This window comes from Oncorhynchus nerka, linkage group LG3, assembly GCF_034236695.1.
Source record: "Oncorhynchus nerka isolate Pitt River linkage group LG3, Oner_Uvic_2.0, whole genome shotgun sequence".
NCBI lineage: Eukaryota > Metazoa > Chordata > Actinopteri > Salmoniformes > Salmonidae > Oncorhynchus > Oncorhynchus nerka.
The window spans coordinates 35183911-35202466 of NC_088398.1; the positions used below are offsets into that span (position 1 = coordinate 35183911).

The 18556-nt window shown below is 42.1% G+C and overlaps 1 protein-coding gene across 1 annotated transcript in view; it reads right to left on the reverse strand.

The window, feature by feature from the left end:
- LOC115107163 (E3 ubiquitin-protein ligase MYCBP2) overlaps window positions 1–18556 on the reverse strand; it is a 310312-nt gene that overhangs the window by 219866 nt on the left and 71890 nt on the right. Inside the window, 4 exon segments of the mRNA XM_029630721.2 lie at window positions 1129–1333; window positions 1508–1666; window positions 1981–2145; window positions 2343–2547. Coding sequence (XP_029486581.2) covers window positions 1129–1333; window positions 1508–1666; window positions 1981–2145; window positions 2343–2547 — 734 coding nt within the window.

Below are 18556 nucleotides of genomic sequence, written 5' to 3' on the forward strand. Positions count from 1 at the left end.
AGACTGGTGTCACTGGGCAGCTCGCGGCTGTGCTTCCCTTTGTAGTCCGTAATAGTTTGCATGGAGTGTAGGAGCCGTTGTAGTACGATTTAATCTTAGTCCTGTATTGACAAGTTGTCTGTTTGATGGTTCATCGGAGGGCATAGCGGGATTTCTTATAAGCTTCCGGGTTAGAAACCTGCTCCTTGAAAGTGGCAGCTCTAGCCTTTAGCTCAGTGCGGATGTTGTCTGTGATTCATGGCTTCTGGTCGGGAAATGTACGTACGGTCACTGTGGGGATGATGTCATCGATGCACTTATTGATGAAGGCAGTGACTGATGTGGTGTACTCCTCATTGCCATTTGAAGACTCCTGTAACATATTCCAGTCTGTGCTAGCAAAACAGTCCTGTAGCTTAGCATCTGCGTCATCTGACCACTTCCGTATTGACCGAGTCACTGGTACTTCCTGCTTTAGTTTTTGCTTGCAAGCAGGAATCAGGAGGATAGAGTTATGGTCAGATTTGCCAAATGGTGGGCGAGGGAGTACGCGTCTCTGTGTGTGGAGAAGGGTGGTCTAGAGTTTTTTATCCTCCGGTTGAACATTTAACATGCTGATAGAACTGGATTTAAGTTCCCCTGCATTTAAGTTCCCGGCCACTAGGAGCGCCGCCTCAATGAGCATTTTCTTGTTTGCTTATGGCCCTACACAGCTCGTTGAGTGCCGTCTTAGTGCCAGCATCAGTTTGTGGTGGTAAATAGACAGCTACGAAAAATATAGATAAAAACTCTTGGTAAATAGTGTGGTCTAAAGACAGAGCACAAGGCACTAGCAAATAGACGTGCCAAAAAACCCTAATCATGAAATCATACATTTTACATTTTAGTCATTTAGCAGATGGTCTTATCCAGAGCGACTTATAAGAACAATTCGGGTTAAGTTACTTGCTCAAGGGCACATGGACAGAATATTTTACCTAGTCTGCTCGGGGATTCCAACCAGCAACCTTTCAGTTACTGGCCCAACACTCTTAACTTCTAGGCTACCTACCGCCTGTAGATCCAACCATAAATGTACTTTCTCTTAACAAAGATAAACCAACTAGTGAATGGTGGGTGTGTGTCTGCCTCTTCGTCAAGTTTCCGTACCCTCCGGGTACTCTGTCGGGCCGCCCGCTGCTGACACAGCTGGCTCCATAGCCGGTGCAGTCTCCACACACGGTGCACACCATGCACTGATCCAGCTTCCACTTGTGCATGCCCGGCTGGCACATCATGCTCTTCTCCTCCTTCTCCTCCAGCTCATCCTCCAGGTCCTCATCCATGGCCGTCGCCATGCTTTCCACGCCAAATGCTACAGGGGGTAGAGAAGATGTTCACATGAATGGGTGATGAACGCAAAATACACAATAAATACACGCAAAGAAAGTGGTGTTTGGTGTGCATATGGTATATTAAAGTTTGTTTGTGTTGTGTGGTAATTTCTGTGCTCGTGCATGCTCATGTGTGTGTCCGTCATGCATGTTACCTTTCCCCGCCTGGTTCATGGCCCCTGTTTCTCGGCCACACTGGCCCTTGTTGTTGACCCCAAACGTCCAGACCTCTCCACTCTTAGTCAAGACACAGGTGTGGGCCTTCCCCATGGCTACCTGGGTTACAATGTGACCCTTCAGGTCTGACACCTGGCCTGAAGGGGGCACAAGAGAAAGGAGAAAACATTGATACTGTATAGTGACTGTTAAAGACCTAGCCTTATCCTGACTGAATCACGGTACATTTCACTATAAAAGACCCTTATCAAACCAACATGGCTTTTCAAAAGCTTACTTTGATAGCCATGTTGTAATATTTCAGACGTGAACATTTGCACGAATGATCACTACCCAGATGGAGTACTCTCTCTGTCCCACTCAAGTTCATCAGCATCACTAACACAAATTAACATTTGCACTAGCCAACACAACCCAAATGTACCCTTTCCCTTGTCTCTATCCCACTCACAGGTGCTGTCGCTGTAAATAGCGTCCTTGCCGAACATGTATAGCTCTCCATCCTTGGTGACGATACTGCTGCTGCCGTTGTTGCAAGCCGTGTTCACCGCCGTCTTGGTCTCCAGCTTCATCATCTTCTTGGGCTTGTAGGGCTTCGGCTGGCGCCGGCTCTTGGCTGACGAGTAGAAACAAAACATAAGAGAATCATATCTATGCAAGAGGCGCACAAAGTTGGTTGGAGATTATTCTGAATACAGTGCCTATTCCCTTCCCTTTCCCGTTGAATAATCTTATATCATGACGTATTGGTGTTTGTGCTGTAATTTACGCGTGTTCTTGTCTGTGTAGGTGTGTGTTCACATCCATACTTACTGGACTCTCCATCTTCTCCCTTGCTCGCGGAGCCAGTAAAGAACACGCTGCCATCCTCTGCCACCAGCAGGGCGTGTGAGCCGTCGTGGCCCACGGAGAACTGGACGATCTTAGGTGACTTGGTGATGGGCAGTTCCACCCATTTACCTGCCAACGGACCACCCTGCTTGATGCCCAGGCTCTGGTACTTCCCTGTGTAGTAGACCTGAGGGAGAGGAGGGGTGAGAGGGAGAGGAAGGGAGAGAGAGAAAATATTTTAATAGGAACTGTCACACAAAAAAAACTTTTTCTGATGACATATCAATTATTAGCCCAAAATGTCCTGGCTAGTATAAAAACTACAATTCTGGACATAGTCATTGCCACTTCTGACTGAAAACTACCGTTACCGAAATCCCTCATTTGTTTAAGAAAAACCTTCCCTATTCCGTCAACCCTTGCTCTCTTTACGTGATATATGTATGCATTGCATGCATGTCACCAAAGACCTATACTCACAGGACTAGTATTACTAGAGAACACTGGTTATGTAATTTTACTCCAGAATGCCCGTTATTCCAGAGGATTTTTTTACTCCCCTCCCCCCCAATTGTCAGTTATGTTTTTATTCTAGGCGTGAAGTATTTCAACATGTCCAGGTGATAGGAACACACTGATAACACTGATAACTAAACCATACCAAACCATCTTTCTATAGTGTCAAAATAGTATTACAATTGAGGAAGTGTGATCATAATCATTAGGAAATTTTAGCAATCCGCAGTACGTCCTAACTGCTCCCCGTCCTTCAGTTGTGAGCTAAGCAGTGCAATTGCATTTTAAGGCTATGGATGACAGTTAAACTGTAATTTCCAAATGTTTAGGTCAGTTGCATGCTGCTTTGCGATCAATTAACAGTAAGGGTTGCATTAAATAGGCTCAATATTTTTGACTGATACATTTGGCAATACACAATTCATATGCACAAAACGCATAAACAAAAGCATTCACTATGATATTGGTAGTCCAATCATATATAGCTTATGCGCAGCACTTAGTTCAATTTATCAAATCAGTTATTGTTTTCTTGTGCAAACCACGAGCAACACCTGTCAAACTCAGACATTTATCCCAAAATACAGGGATGTCGATTCGCAACGGACTAATATTATCAGAGGACCATGGAGTTCGACAAAAAACAGTACATTATTCTGGCTGAAATTGTTACTCTCCTGCCATATAAAAATGACAGATGTGGTGTTTTGTGCTCGTGCACATAATTACAATACGCGACCTCCACCAGCAAAACGAATCCCTTTGAAATAGGGCACAATTGGGCATGAGCTACAGCATATCATAAACACATCAATAAATTGGTTATAACAAACTCTAAACACTAACACATGACAGCAAATTGGATGCAGAAGACGTGATTATAGATAATCCTGAATGAATCGTGAACAATGATGCTTACCTCTCACCATTATCAATAACAGAAGCGGTTAGCATGTTTGGGGGTATGATCTTTGACCCTCTGTAACGTGTGTGTGTGTGTGTGTGTGTGTGTGTGTTAAGTCACAGGTCAACTGCTCCTATTTTTACATTGGCTCCCCTGGCTGGAACAGAGGGGGTAATCTGCACATAAAAGACAGCAGTGGCGATTACGGCCTTCTCGGTGATACAGAAGGCTAGACTAGGGCCTGGCTAGCTAGCTCTGCTACACTATCTCACAGGGCCTACAGTATGACACACATACAGAGGCAAAGACACACACTTAGTCAAAACTAACTTGATCCCTGGCATTTAGAGAAGGTAAACACACAAGCAGTTATAATTACAAACAAGCTCACATAAACATATACCTTCCTATAAGTATTACTATCTAGGCCTAATGTTTGTTTTTTGCAGACCCCAGGAAGAGCAGCTTCCAGCTAAATGGGGATTGGTGATCCAAATAAACTATCCCACAAACATGGTTGTATTTCCATCTGTCACTTAGGCATCCAGATAGGTCCATACTACAGTATATTTCGTTGTTTGGGAATTATAGGATTTCCCAGTGCTGGTGGTTGGTCTGTGTTTTCCCTCCTGCAGGACCTGCTTTGTTTATTTTGGAGGAATGGGTGGCACAGACAGCAGTAGGGCAACGCAGCAGTGGATAGATTGCTCTGCTAGATGGATGGAATAACCAATGACTTCCAGTTATTTAAGCATAGAAGTGGCACAATCTTGTCTCGAAGCTCTACGGACAATTCCTTCGACCTCATGGCTTGGTTTTTGCACTGACATGCATGGTCAACTGTAGGGCCTTATATAGACAGGTGTGTGCCTTTCCAAATCATGTCCAATAAATCGAATTTACCACAAGTTGTAGAAACATTTCAAGGATTATCAATGGAAACAAGATGCACCTGAGCTCAATTTCAAGTCTCATAGCAAAGGGCCTGAATACATATGCAAATAAAGTATCTGTTTTTTACTTTTAATACATTTGCAAAAATGTTTAAAAACCTGTTTTCGCTTTGTCATTATGGGGTATTGTGTGTGGATTGATGAGGAAAATAGTTTATTTAATCCATTTTAGAATAAGTCTGTAAGGTAACAAAATGTGGAAAAAGTCAAGGGGTCAGAAAACTTTGAAGGCACTGTAGGTCTGGAAAAATTCATCAGTTATTGTCTCTTGTTTTTTAAAATCTGCCTATAAATCATCTCTGCGACAATGATCAAGTTGCCGTGTCTCTTCTCAAGGAGGCTTCGCCGTACAGAGGAAATATTGTGCACTTTGTGCGTTGCAGGAGGTGTATCTACTATGCTCTCTTCCAGGACAATATTGACACATCAGAGTTCCAATGCAACAACTGTTCACTCGCTGAGGACTATAGAGAAGTGGCTACTCTTAGCAAACAGATTAAGAACTTGCACAATCTACTGGGGAAAGCCACCCCTGCCTACCATCTCTACACCACAGGCTGGACGCCGTGCTGAGAGTATCAACACCAACGCCTTCCAGGGACCCCTTCCCGAAGAAGTCTCCCACTCCCCTGATACTGTCACCTTTCCAGCTGCCCAACCAGGGAAGCATGTCACCTGCCGTAAGCCACAATGGGTTTTGTGCTAGGTTCAAGGTGCAAAAACTGCCAGACGACCTGCAATCTCACCAGCCGTTATAAATCGGCAGCTCTATAATGAGAAACCACTCGGTTGCCAGGGAAAATACATTGTGCTATCCTGGGGCTCGGGTACAGGACATTACAAGGCTGCTTCCTACCGTTTTTACGCCAGAACACGGGAGCTGTCGCAGTCATAGTACATGTGGGATCTAATGACATTAGGATAGCTAGCTCGGAACGTCTGAAAACTGTATTTTTAAGAACTGATTGAAACTGAAAGACTCCAACAAGCATCCAATTATTTAAGGCCCAATGCGATCACTGAATCGTGGCATGGAAAGATTCAGTAGGTTGTCCGTACAACACGACTGGCAACGAGTCTACTGTAACTCTGCTGGAGTTACTTTTGTGGATAACTTCAGAAAACAGAAGGTGCTCTACAGAGCGGGGTCCATCCAAATCATCTTGGTGCCTGGACTCTGCCCTGCGCTCAGAAATTGACTTATTAACACTCCAAATTCCACTCAAGTAATCCCAACTGTAAATTTAAAATCAGCATTGTCATTATACTGCAGGCAAGCAACAGATTACTCTGTTTTAACCCACGTCCTCGCTTGTGGCATAGGCCAAATGGTTCAGTTCTTGACAATATTGTACCTATATCAATTCAAATCAATCCCAAGGTATTTTCAAATAAGGGTTTAACTATTGATCATAGTAATGTTGTATTAGAGACTCCATCTGACCTAAAATCCCGCAGATGTGGTCTTTGATTTGTTCATGGAAATTCTGGCGTCTTAATCCAAAGTGGACATTCTGGTAATTTCTAAGACTCGGTTGAATAATAATGTGCTGGTGTCTGTCTGGTTATAATGTTTACAGATCAGACAGAATTGGCAGAGGTGGGGGTGTTGTGATATTTACCAAGGGAAATTTAAGTGGTTCTGTATCTCTTGCTGCCTCTGTCCCTAAGCAAGTTGTTCTTAATGTGGGCCTGTGTCATAATAAACAGCTCACAATAGTAGGAGTGTTTCCCCCTCCCTCATGTTCTCTTAACAATTTATCTTAATTGCTATCTAACATGCTGACTAGTCCAGGCACACGTGTGCGTCCGCATGTTGATTTTGTCCATCCACAACAGACATGATCAGGACATGCAGGTCAAAACAAATGAAACATTCATGGACATATAGCTAGCTAGATTGCTGTCACCCACATGGGTATATGCTTCTAAAATCTAATGAGGATATGGGAGAGGCGGGGCAATGCAGCAGTGCCTGGCAATGTAGCCGTTCTTTGACGCGCGCAAGCAGTTTGGAAGAAAGCAGTGTGTTAAGTACGGCAAATATGAACTATTAATTTTGGTTGATTTTAATATTGATTGGAGGACATCAGTGTCAGACACGTTGAAAGGTATTTGCTCTGAGCTAAACCTGTATCAACTAAGCCTACACGGCAGAATCATAACAATCCAACTAAATCAGCCTGGATTCATCTTATTTTGATGAATACTCCAAATACAGTACCAGTCAAAAGTTTGGACACACCTATTCATTCAAGGGCTTTTCTTATTTTGACTATTTTCTACATTCTATAATAATAGTGAAAACATAAAAACTATGAAATAACACATATGGAATCATGTAGTAAGCAACAAAGTGTTAAGCAAATCAAAATATATTTTAGAATCCTCAAAGTAGCCACCCTTTGCCTTGACAGCTTTGCACACTCTTGGCATTCTCTCAACCAGTTTCCCCTGGAATGCTTTTCCAACAGTCTTGAAGGAGCTCCCACATATGCTGAGCACTTGTTGGCTGCTTTTCCCTCACTCTGCGCTCCGACTCATTCCAAACCATCTCAATTTGGTTGAATTCGGGGGATTGTGGAGGTAAGGTTATCTGGTGCAGCACTCCATCACTCTCCTTCTTGGTAAAATAGCCCATACACAGCCTGGAGGTGTGTTGGATCATTGTCCTGTTGAAAAACAAAATGACAGTCCCACTAAGCCCAAACGAGATGGGATGGCATATCGCTGCAGAATTCTGTGGTAGCCATGCTGGTTAAGTGTGCCTTGAATTCTAAATACATCAGACAGTGTCATCAGCAAAGCACCCCACACCATAACACCACCTCTTCCATGCTTTACGGTAGAAAATACACATGCGGAGATCATCTGTTCACCCACAACGCATCTCACAAAGAAATGGTGGTTGGAACCAAAAATCTCCAATTTGGACTTCATACCAAAGGACACCGGTCTAATGTCAATTGCTCGTGTTTCTTGGCCCAAGCAAGTCTTCTTATTGGTGTCCTTAGTAGTGGTTTCTTTGCAGCAATTCAACCATGAAGGCCTGATTCACACAGTCTCCTCTGAACAGTTGATGTTGAGATGTGTCTGTTACTTGAACTTTGTGAAGCATTTATTTGGGCTGCCATTTCTTGAGGCTGTAAAAGTAATGATGGACTGTAGTTTCTCTTTGCTTATTTGAGCTGTTCTTGCCATAATATGGACACCGAATAGGTGCATGTGACAGTTGTAGACCTTAAAGTGAAATGCTTACAAGCCCTTAACCAACAATGCAGTTAAGAAAAAATAAGTGTTAACAAAGTATATACTAAATAAACTGAAGTAAATGATAAATAAATAAAAACAAACAAAATAAAATAGAAAAACAAAAAATTAAAGAGCAACAAAATAACTTACGAGGCTATATACAGGGGCTACCTGTACAGAGTCAATGTGCGGGGGGGCACAGGTTAGTCAAGCCCTTCAGCTAGATTGTGTCCTTCTTAGTCCCCTGAATGCTTTTGTCGATCCTATAGCTATTGTACACAGTAATGGTCTGTCTATTAACCAGAGTTATACTGTTAGCACTGAGGCGGTGTGCCCAAGTAGGAAGTTTGCTGTGTGCAGCTAACCCTGCACCATCAGCTCAAACATATATCTCTGTGTCTTGTCTACTTCTGATAAGCCGCTAAGTAAAGAAATCAAAACAATCAGGCATCACAGAAAAGTGCAAAAAAATCACCGACCTTAACAAATGTAGCCTAAGAAACTAGGTTTGTGAAATCAATAACTTGCTAGTAACAGATGACATTCATATACTGACTATCTCTGAAACAAACTTAGATAGCAATACATGGTTTTAACATCTACAGAAATGCCAATGGGGTTGGTGTTGTGGTCTATATTCAGAGCCACATTCCAGTAAAGCTAAGGGAGGATCTCATGTAAAGAACTGTTGAAGTAATATGGGTTCATCTGCCTCACCTAAAGCCCATTCTTGTGGGACGCTGCTATAGACCACCAAGTGCTAACAGTCAGTATCTGGATAATATGTGTGAAATGCTTGATACTGTATGTGATATTAACAGCGAAGTATATATTTCTGGGTGACCTACAGTTGAAGTTGTCAGAAGTTTATACAGATTTAGGTTGGAGTCATTAACTTCTTTGGGATAGGGGGCGGTATTTTGACATCCGAATGACAAGCGTGCCCAAAGTAAACTGCCTGCTACTCAGGCCCAGAAGCTAGGATATGCATTGGTAGATTTGGATAGAAAACACTCTAAAAATTCTAAAACTGTTAAAAGAATGTCTGTGAGTATAACAGAACTGAAAACGAGGGCAAAATCCAGAGGACAAACCATCACCCCAAAAAAGTCAGCAAAACACTGATTTCAATGGCAGGCATTTTTATTATAGGGTGAAATCCTCCCTGATTGCAGTTCCTAGGGCTTCCTCTATATGTCAAGTCTTTAGAAAGAGTTTCAGGCTGGTTTTGGGAAAAATAAGGGAGAAGTTGTTGTTTTTCTAAAGGCTCCCATTTTGGCTGTAGTGTTTCAATGCGCATGGCCAAGATAGCGCGTTCTTTTTGTTTATCTCCGGCAAAGACAATAACGATTCTCCGTCTTAAATTGTATTGTTTATTTGCGTATTAGGGTACCTAAGGATTGATTATAAATGTTGATTGACTTGTTTGGATAAGTTTATTGGTAACGTTTGGGATTCATTTTGTATGCATTTTGACCGATGGAAGCAAGTGGATTATTGACGGAAGCGCGCCAGCTAAACTGAGTTTTTATGGATGTAAAAATAAATGTATCGAACAAAAGGACCATTTGTAATGTAACAGACCTTTTGGAGTGCCAACAGAAGAAGAACTTCAAAAGAAAGGCATTAATTATATCGTTATTTCTGACTTTTGTGTCAGCACCTGACTAGTTGAAAATGATTGTTATAAATTTGTAAAGTGTGGAGCTATCCTCAGATAATCGCATGGTTTGCTTTCGCCGTAAGGCCTTTTTGAAATCTGACACCTCGGCTGGATGAACAAGAAGTTAAGCTTTATTTTGACATATTGCATGTGTATTTTCAATAATGTTAAATATTTCAATTTCTGTAGTTTGAATTTGGCGCCCTGCACTTTCACTGGATGTTGGACGGTAGCGTCCCATCTAGCCTAGAGAGGTTAAAAACTCGTTTTTCAACCACTCCACAAATGTCTTGTTACACAAGTAGTTTTTCCAACAATTGTTTAGAGACAAGATTATTTCACTTATAACTCACTGTATGACAATTCCAGTGGATAAGAAGTTCACATACACTTAGTTGACTGTGACTTTATACAAAATGGAAAAATATGTAATGGCTTTAGAAGCTTCTGATAGGCTAATGGACATCATTTGAGTCAATTGGAGGTGTACCTGTGTATGTATTTCAAGGCCTACCCTCAGTGCCTCTTTCCTTTACATAGTGGGAAAATAAAAATAAATCAGCTAAGACATCAGGGGGAAAAAAGTGTAGCCCTCCACAAGTCTGGTTCATCCTTGGGAGCAATTTCCAAACACCGGGCGGTACCGCGTCCATCTGTACAAACAATAGTACGCAAGTATAAACACCATGGGACCACGCAACCATCATACCGCTCAGGAAGTAGACTCATTCTGTCTCCTAGAGATGAACGTACTTTGGTGCGAAAAGTGCAGAACAACAGCAAAGGACCTTGAAGATGGAGGATACAGGTGCAAAAGTATCTATATCCACAGTAAAACAAGTCCTATATTAACAAAACCTGAAAGGCCGCTCAGCAAGGAAGAAGCCACTGCTCCAAAACCGCCATAAAAAAGACAAAATTGTGGATATATTAAAGCAACATCTCAAGATATCAGTCAGGAAGTTAAAGCTTGGTTGCAAATGGGTCTTCCAAATGGACAATTACCCCAAGCATACTTCCAAAGTTGTGGCAAAATGGCTTAAGGACAAAGTCAAGGTATTGGAGTGGCCATCACAAAGCCCTGACCTCAGTCCTATAGACAATTTGTGGGCAGAACTGAAAAAGTGTGTGCGAGCAAGCAGGCCTAAAAACCTGACTCAGTTATTCACCCAACTTATTGTAGGAAGCTTGTGGAAGGCTACCCAAAACATTTGACCCAAATTAAACAATTTCAAGGCAATGCTACCAAATACTAATTGAGAATATGTAAACTTCTGACCAAATGGGAATGTGATGAAAGAAATAAAAGCTGAAATAAATCATTCTCTCTCTACTATTATTCTGACATTTCACATTCTTAAAATAAAGTGGTGGTCCTAACTGACCTAAGACAGATAATTTTTACTAGGATTAATGTCAGGAATTGTGGAAAAACTGAGTTTAAATGTATTTGGCTAAGGTGTATGTAAACATCCATCTGTACAAAAATGTCTGCAAACAAGAAAACACAGGCCACGAATGATGTGTTTACAATACCGCTTGGTAATAAAGCATAATATGTTCGACCGCAACTTCTGGGGTAGCTAGCTTTAGCTTAGTACCTAGCTAGCCCCAATACAAACAGCCTGAAAACAATGACCAGTAGAAACTGCAGACATTTTCATTATTCTTAGAAATGATTTATGAATCCGTGTGAGTAAGTATTTGCTAGGTAGCCACTTGTTGTTCGCCTATTGAAATTGAACTTCAGTTCATGAAAATAAATACCTAGCCAGCTACTTAACCCCGTTTCAAAAAGCTAACGTTATATGCAGCCAGCTAGCTTCATCTGACTACGGAGGCTCGACCGGACCGGGTTATGTGTTGTGAAGCTAGCCACAATAGTGGAATTGGCGGGTTGCCTTCAAAATAAAAATATGTCATTGACTGATGCAAAGTAATACAAATTGTAGAATTATGCCAAACTTTTATTTTGAAGGCTAAATGCAAAGTCCACTATTGTGGCTAATCCTTATTGTGGCTAGCTTCACATAGATGGGTCTGACCACCATTAATCAATTAAGAACTCTTATAAATTAGGGTTATTTTAGATAGTCACCTAGCTATATAGTTTGCTAGCTAACTATAGCTACTGAAACAGATTTTGTTTTGCTATGTTTTTGGTGAAGAAACATTGTTTGCATTCATGAGCTAGCTAGCTTTATTTTTTAATGACCAGCACTGTCGGTGTGCGAGACAACTTTACCAGCATCATAGCATACGTATCAATGAATCGTTGTGACATATGAAATAAGAGTGATTCAGTAATAACTACGAAAAAAAATATTAACGCGTTAAATGATTATGCGATGTGCAGTCATATTCAGGTCCTTTTTGGTCAAATAGTGTTATTTGACACGTCAAATAGTGTTAATGACGTATCGTTTTTGACATGCAAAGACCCAAACGGCGTTCCCTAGAAATCCTGGTTGAAAATGAAACGACTGAACAAATTAACAAAAAAACAGCACAGGATGTGACGCAGCCTGGATACGAACCAGGGACTGTAGTGACACCTCTTGCACTGAGATGCAGTGGCTTAGTTGTAGCTCCCGAGGGGTGTGGCGGTCTAAGAAAACCTTCCTAAAATGTACCTACTACCATACCCCGTTCAAAAGGTACTTCATCTGTTGTCTTTCCCATTCACCCTCTGAATGGCACACACACACAATCCATGTATCAATTTTCTCAAGGCTTAAAAATGATTTAAAATTATTTTTAACTTCTTCGAGATAGGGGGCGCTCTTTTAATTTTTGGATAAAAAACGTTCCCGTTTTAAACAAGATATTTTGTCACGAAAAGATGCTCGACTATGCATGTAATTGACAGCTTTGGAAAGAAAAAACTCTTGACGTTTCCAAAACTGCAAAGATATTATCTGTGAGTGCCCCAGAACTAATGCTACAGGCAAAACCAAGATGACATTTCATACAGGAAATGGTCCAGATTTTGAATGCCCTGTGTTCCAATGTCTCCTTATATGGCTGTGAATGCGCCAGGAATGAGCCTGCACTTTCTGTCGTTTCCCCAAGGTGTCTTAATTTTTGGGGGTTTTCTTACCCAAACGTGATGAACAAAACGGAGCGATTTGTCCTACACAAATAATCTTTTTGGAAAAACTGAACATTTGCTATCTAACTGAGAGTCTCCTCATTGAAAACATCTGAAGTTCTTCAGAGGTAAATTATTTTATTTGAATGCTTTTCTTGTTTTTGTGAAAATGTTGCATGCTGAATGCTAGGCTTAATGCTATGCTAGCTATCAATACTCTTACACAAATGCTTGTTTAACTATGGTTCAAAAGCATATTTTGAAAATCTGAGATGACAGTGTTGTTAACAAAAGGCTAAGCTTGAGAGCTAATATATTTATTTCATTTCATTTGCGATTTTCATGAATAGTTAACGTTGCGTTATGGTAATGAGCTTGAGGCTATAAATAGGATCCCGGATACGGGATTGCTCGTCGCAACAGGTTAACCTCTTCAGTCGACCCTCTACTTTTTTGAACATTTTGTTAAAAATCGCGCAACATTTCAGCGCCCTGCTTACTCATGCCAGGAATATAGTACGTTCATATGGTTAGAATGTGTGTATAGGAAACCCTCGGACGTTTTTAAAACTGGTTAAATCACGACTGTGGCTATTACATAACGTGCGTTACATCGGAAAGCGCAGGAAAACCTGATCACAGAAAATGGAAATAAATATCCTTGCGCCACTTCCAGCAATTGTTAACAGTGAGCCGAATTAGATAAGACCGAGCATTCAACTCCCACAGCATCCCCATGTAGTCGAGTATCTTGTGAATTTAATCATCTTTGATTCTTGGTTGAACCGAAAGAGGGGCACCGCTTACCTCCGGTCTCCGCCCAGATCATTCCGGAAGAGCTCTCTCCTGAAATTTTTCCAAGACGACAGCTAATGATATATACATCGCCTACGGATGATTTTTATCGCTTATTAACGTTTACTAATACCTAAAGTAGCATTACAAACGTATTTGAAGTGTTTTGTGAAAGTTTATCGTCTACTTTTTGAATTTTAAAAAATGACGTTACGTTGTGAAATCGCTGTTTTTCGTTTATCACACAGTCTACATATAACGATATCTTGGCTTTATATGGCCCGATTTAATCGAAATAAAGACCCAATAGTGTTTATGGGACATCTAGGAGTGCCAACAAAGAAGATGGTGAAAGGTAATGACTGTTTTCTATTTTATTGTGCGGTTTGTGTAACGCCGAAATGCTAATTATTTTGTTTACGTCCCCTGCTGTGCTTTTCTGTTGTAGTGTATTGGTGCATGCTATCAGATAATAGCTTCTCATGCTGTCGCCGAAAAGCATTTTAAAAATCTGACTTGTTGCCTGGATTCACAACGAGTGTAGCTTTAATTTGATACCCTGCATGTGTATTTTAATGAACTTTTGAGTTTTAACTAATACTATTAGCATTTAGCGTAGCGCATTTGCATTTCCAGAGCTCTAGTTGGGACGCAAGCGTCCCAGGTAGAGGTAAGAGGTTAACCGGTCTCCTCCCCTTCATCTACACTGAATGAAGTGGATTTAAGAACTGACATCAATAAAGGATCATAGGTTTCACCTAGATTCACCTGGTCAATCTATGTCATGGAAAGAGTAGGTGTTTTTAATATTTTCTACACTCTGTAGATTCCTGTCCAGGGCGCATCATTAGAAGTGTTATTTTCCATCAGTGCAGTTAATCAACACATGCCTGATGTAATGATTGGTTTGGTCCTGGGGTGTTTGTTTGACTGTAATTAACCCAGTATTGACCCTATCCATTCCTCTCCCCAGGGCGGCTGCTTCAACCCCATCCCTCAATGGTTTCCCTCCCAGCCCCCCGCTGCCACCCCCATCTAAAATGGACCCCAAGCTGCCTGGCTACCCCTCTCCGTTCAACCCTGGACCCCCAGCCCAGTTCCATCCAGCGATGGCAGGGGCACAGGACATGGAAGGCTTTGTGGCGCCCAGGAGGGCTTTCTTTGGTGGTTTGGGCATGACACAGAGGACCGACATGGGAAGAACGCCTGATATGGCCAACCAGCTCCGGCTGCCACCCAACCAGCTCAGGTTACAGCTGCAACAGAGGCTGCAAGGCCCACAACAGGTAAGAGATGGGCTAGGTAGAGTGGGAACATCAGTAATAGGAAATCTTGGTTGTGGATGATCAGTTTTTTTTTAACCCTGCCCCAACACACCAGATTAAACGAGGTATGTGCACTCTTACCAATCAGTCATAGTGAACGAATCAGTTAAGTGTGAGGGAAAGATTAAGGAAAACAGCAGACGTTGTGTCTCTCGAACACCACAGTTACATACCACTTCCCTGTTCCCCACATTTCTAATGTGGGTGTAGTTCATTCCCTCTCTCCTCTCCACCAGAAAGGGATTGTTTTAACTGGTTTTGACTAAGTCCTAACCATTATAGCTGGTTTTACTGAATTATTAAAAGTCAGTCCCCTAATCTCTTCTCCATCCATCCCTCTACCTCTGAATTTAGTGCCATCCAGTCTATTTCAGATGTAATTGTTATTTTGGGACACTGCAATTTGCACGTTGCGAAGGCTGTTTTCACAGATAAAAAGTATAAATGTTTCCCATCCTCTCTGTCTCTGCAACCTCCTCTAAACTCCCAGGTGAAAGACAGTCATCATGCATACAATGTATACAGGAGGATACATTTAATCTACTGTACGGACAGACAAGTATGGGGCTAAACTGTTTTTAGCAGCAGCGGGAGCTCTACAGCTTCTAGCATCGCGAGAGGAGACTCCTGCAGCAGAACGCCATGTTGATGAGGCCAGGCACGGGGGCCACTATGCCCTGCTTCATAGGGACCACTAGGGGACAAAAGGGCCCCAGCCACAGCAGCAACAACATAGATTTGGCTACCTGCCAAGCTACAGTCCCATGCCAGGGAACCCACCCAGCTCCCCAGCCACTTCAACCCCATGGGATGACCATTGGACCTCAATCTGTCGGGCCGGGGGCCCATGGGAAGCCATAATGTCGGTTGAGTGAAGAGGCTACCTGGTTATATCCACCATCATCTCAATGCTAAGTCATTCTGTATTTATTAAAATCGCACAATGTGCTGTTAATATCAATATCTAAATAGCATATCATGTGCTGACAGGATCAATAGAAGATAGAATACAGGCCTAGACTATGGTTTCAAAATAACTTCCTCATAATTCCCTTATATTCCCAAATCCTGGTTGGAAGATTCCTGGAATTACAACAGAATAAACAGGAAATCCAGGAATCCACCAACCAGGATTTTAGGAAAAACAGGTTATTTTGGGGAAATAACTGGAATATTGCAACCCAGCCACCTCCTGGGTACCAATCACCTGATATGAAAAGTTGGCAGCAAGCTGGCAAGCTGGCATTGGCAGCAGAGGTGTCCAATGAGGTGTCCAGAGCCATGCTTGTATAAATGTGTATATTGCACACCGGTAGTCTGTTATTGACTTGGTATCTATATGGAAATGACATGGCGGCAGGTTGCATAGCGGGTTAAGAGCATTGGGTCAATAACCGAAAGGCCGCTGGTACGAATCCCCGAGCCGGCAAGGTACAAAAAAAACATTTGCCCGTTCTGCTCTTGAGCAAGGCAGTCAACCACCAACAACTGCTCCCTGAACACCGTTGATGTGGATTAAGGCAGCCCACTGCACCTCTCTAATTCAGAGGGGTTTGGTTAAAACGCATTTCAGTTGAACACATTCAGTTGTACAACTGACTAGGTACCCCCTTTCCCATAAAAATTACTTGTTTGTTTCTTAGGATTCTTTCTAACAAGCACTTGTGTAACATCATACCAGATGTGTATAATTATTGAAAGTGAGTAGCTACCTAAAAGGAAATCCTACTTCTATATCATGTCTTAGCCTATTCACAACCAATAGTAATCTAATTTCCCCTTATCTTACAAAAAAAACTACTTGTAATGTGCATTTGCATAGACATTCTGAAAAACTGCTGGATTTCTGTCAATTCCCCTGTGACATCCCAGGGGAACCACTCAGTGCACTGGCACTGCAAACATTGTGCGCATGTTCAGCATTTCAGATCATGTAGATATCCTATGATGTTGTTTTGCAACAAAAGGGTACTGACAATAGCCCAGTAGTCAAATTACATTTCACAACATTTTGGAAAATGTATAGCTGTCCATGTTGATAGTGATATTTAGAAGACATGGTGATTTGCAAGGCATAAGTATATTCATCACTGAAATGTGCCTATCATAACAGCTGAAATATCATAAAAATAACAGTAATGTACAATATGAGACGCAGGGATGAATGATCAGGGGATGTTCATTCAACAAACAAACTGATAGCTGTCCAACTCAATGCCTACTCAGGGGAGTAGACTACCCATACGTCTATAAGGCTACTGACTGAGCATGTACAATCATAAGGTCTGAATGCTATCTGCCACAGTCTCATCTTAGAAAGCATGCCATGGTCACTGCCTAGAAAACTCCTTAGACTAGCTAGCAGAGAGAAAGCGAGAGAGGAGTTGGCGGCCCACGGTACCACTGAGCACCAGCCACCAATTTAGCTCCCGACTGTGAATGCATGCATTACATGATCAATGTTGCAAATGTGAACCACAAGTATTTGATAATACAGTGCATTCGGAAAGTATTCATACCCCTCGGCTTTTTCCACATTTTGTTATGTTACAGCCTTATTAGAAAATTGTTACAGCCTTATTCGAAAAAAATGTTATTCTCTCATCAATCTACACACAATACCCAATAATGAAAGTAAAATAATAATTCAGACTGTTTACTCAGTATTTGTTGAAGCACCTTCGGAAGCAATTAGAGCCTTGAGTCTTCTTGGGCATGACCCTACAAGCTTGGCACACCTGTATTTGATGAGTTTCTCCCATTCTTCTCTGCAGATCCTCTCAAGCTCTGTCAGGTAGGATGGGGAGCGTCGCTGCACAACTTTTTTCAGGTCTCTCCAGAGATGTTTGATCGGGTTCAAGTCCGGGCTCTTGTTGGGCCACTCAAGGACATTGACACTTGTCCTGAAGCCACTCCTGTGTTGTCTTGGCTTTATGCTTAGGGTCGTTATGCTGTTGGAAGGAGAACCTTCTCCCCAGTCGGAGGTCCTGAGAGCTCTGGATCAGGTTTTCATCAACAATCACTCTGCTCCTTTCATCTTTCCCTCGATCCTGACTAGTCTCCCAGTCCCTCCGCTGAAAAACATCCCCACAGCATGATCATGCTTCATCGTAGGGATGGTACCAGGTTTCCTGTGTGATTCAGGAGAGTTCTGAGAGTCCTTAAGGTGCCTTTTGGCCAACTCTAAGCGAGCGGTCATGTGCCTTTTACTGAGGAGTGCCTTCTGTTTGGCCACTACCATAAAAACCTGATTGGTAGAGTGCTGCAGAGATGAGAGAACCTTCCAGAAGGACAACCATTTCCACAGAGGAACTCTGAAGCTCTGTCAGAGTGACCATCGGGTCCAGCTCTAGGAAGAGTCCTGGTGGTTCCAAACTTCATCAATTTAAGAATATTGAAGGCCAGTGTTGTTGGGGACCTTAAATTCTGCTGAAATGTTTTGGTACCCTTCCCCAGATCTGTGCCTCGACACAATCCTGTCTCGGAGTTCTACAGACAATTCCTTCAACCTCATGGCTTGGTTTTTGCTCTGACACACACTGCGGGACCTTATATAGACAGGTGTGTGCCTTTCCAAATCATGTCCAATCAATTGCATTTACCAAAGGTGGATTCCAATCAAGTTGTAGAAACATCAAGGATGATCAATAGAAACAGGATGTTCCTGAGCTCAATTTCAAGTCTCCAAATTAATAAG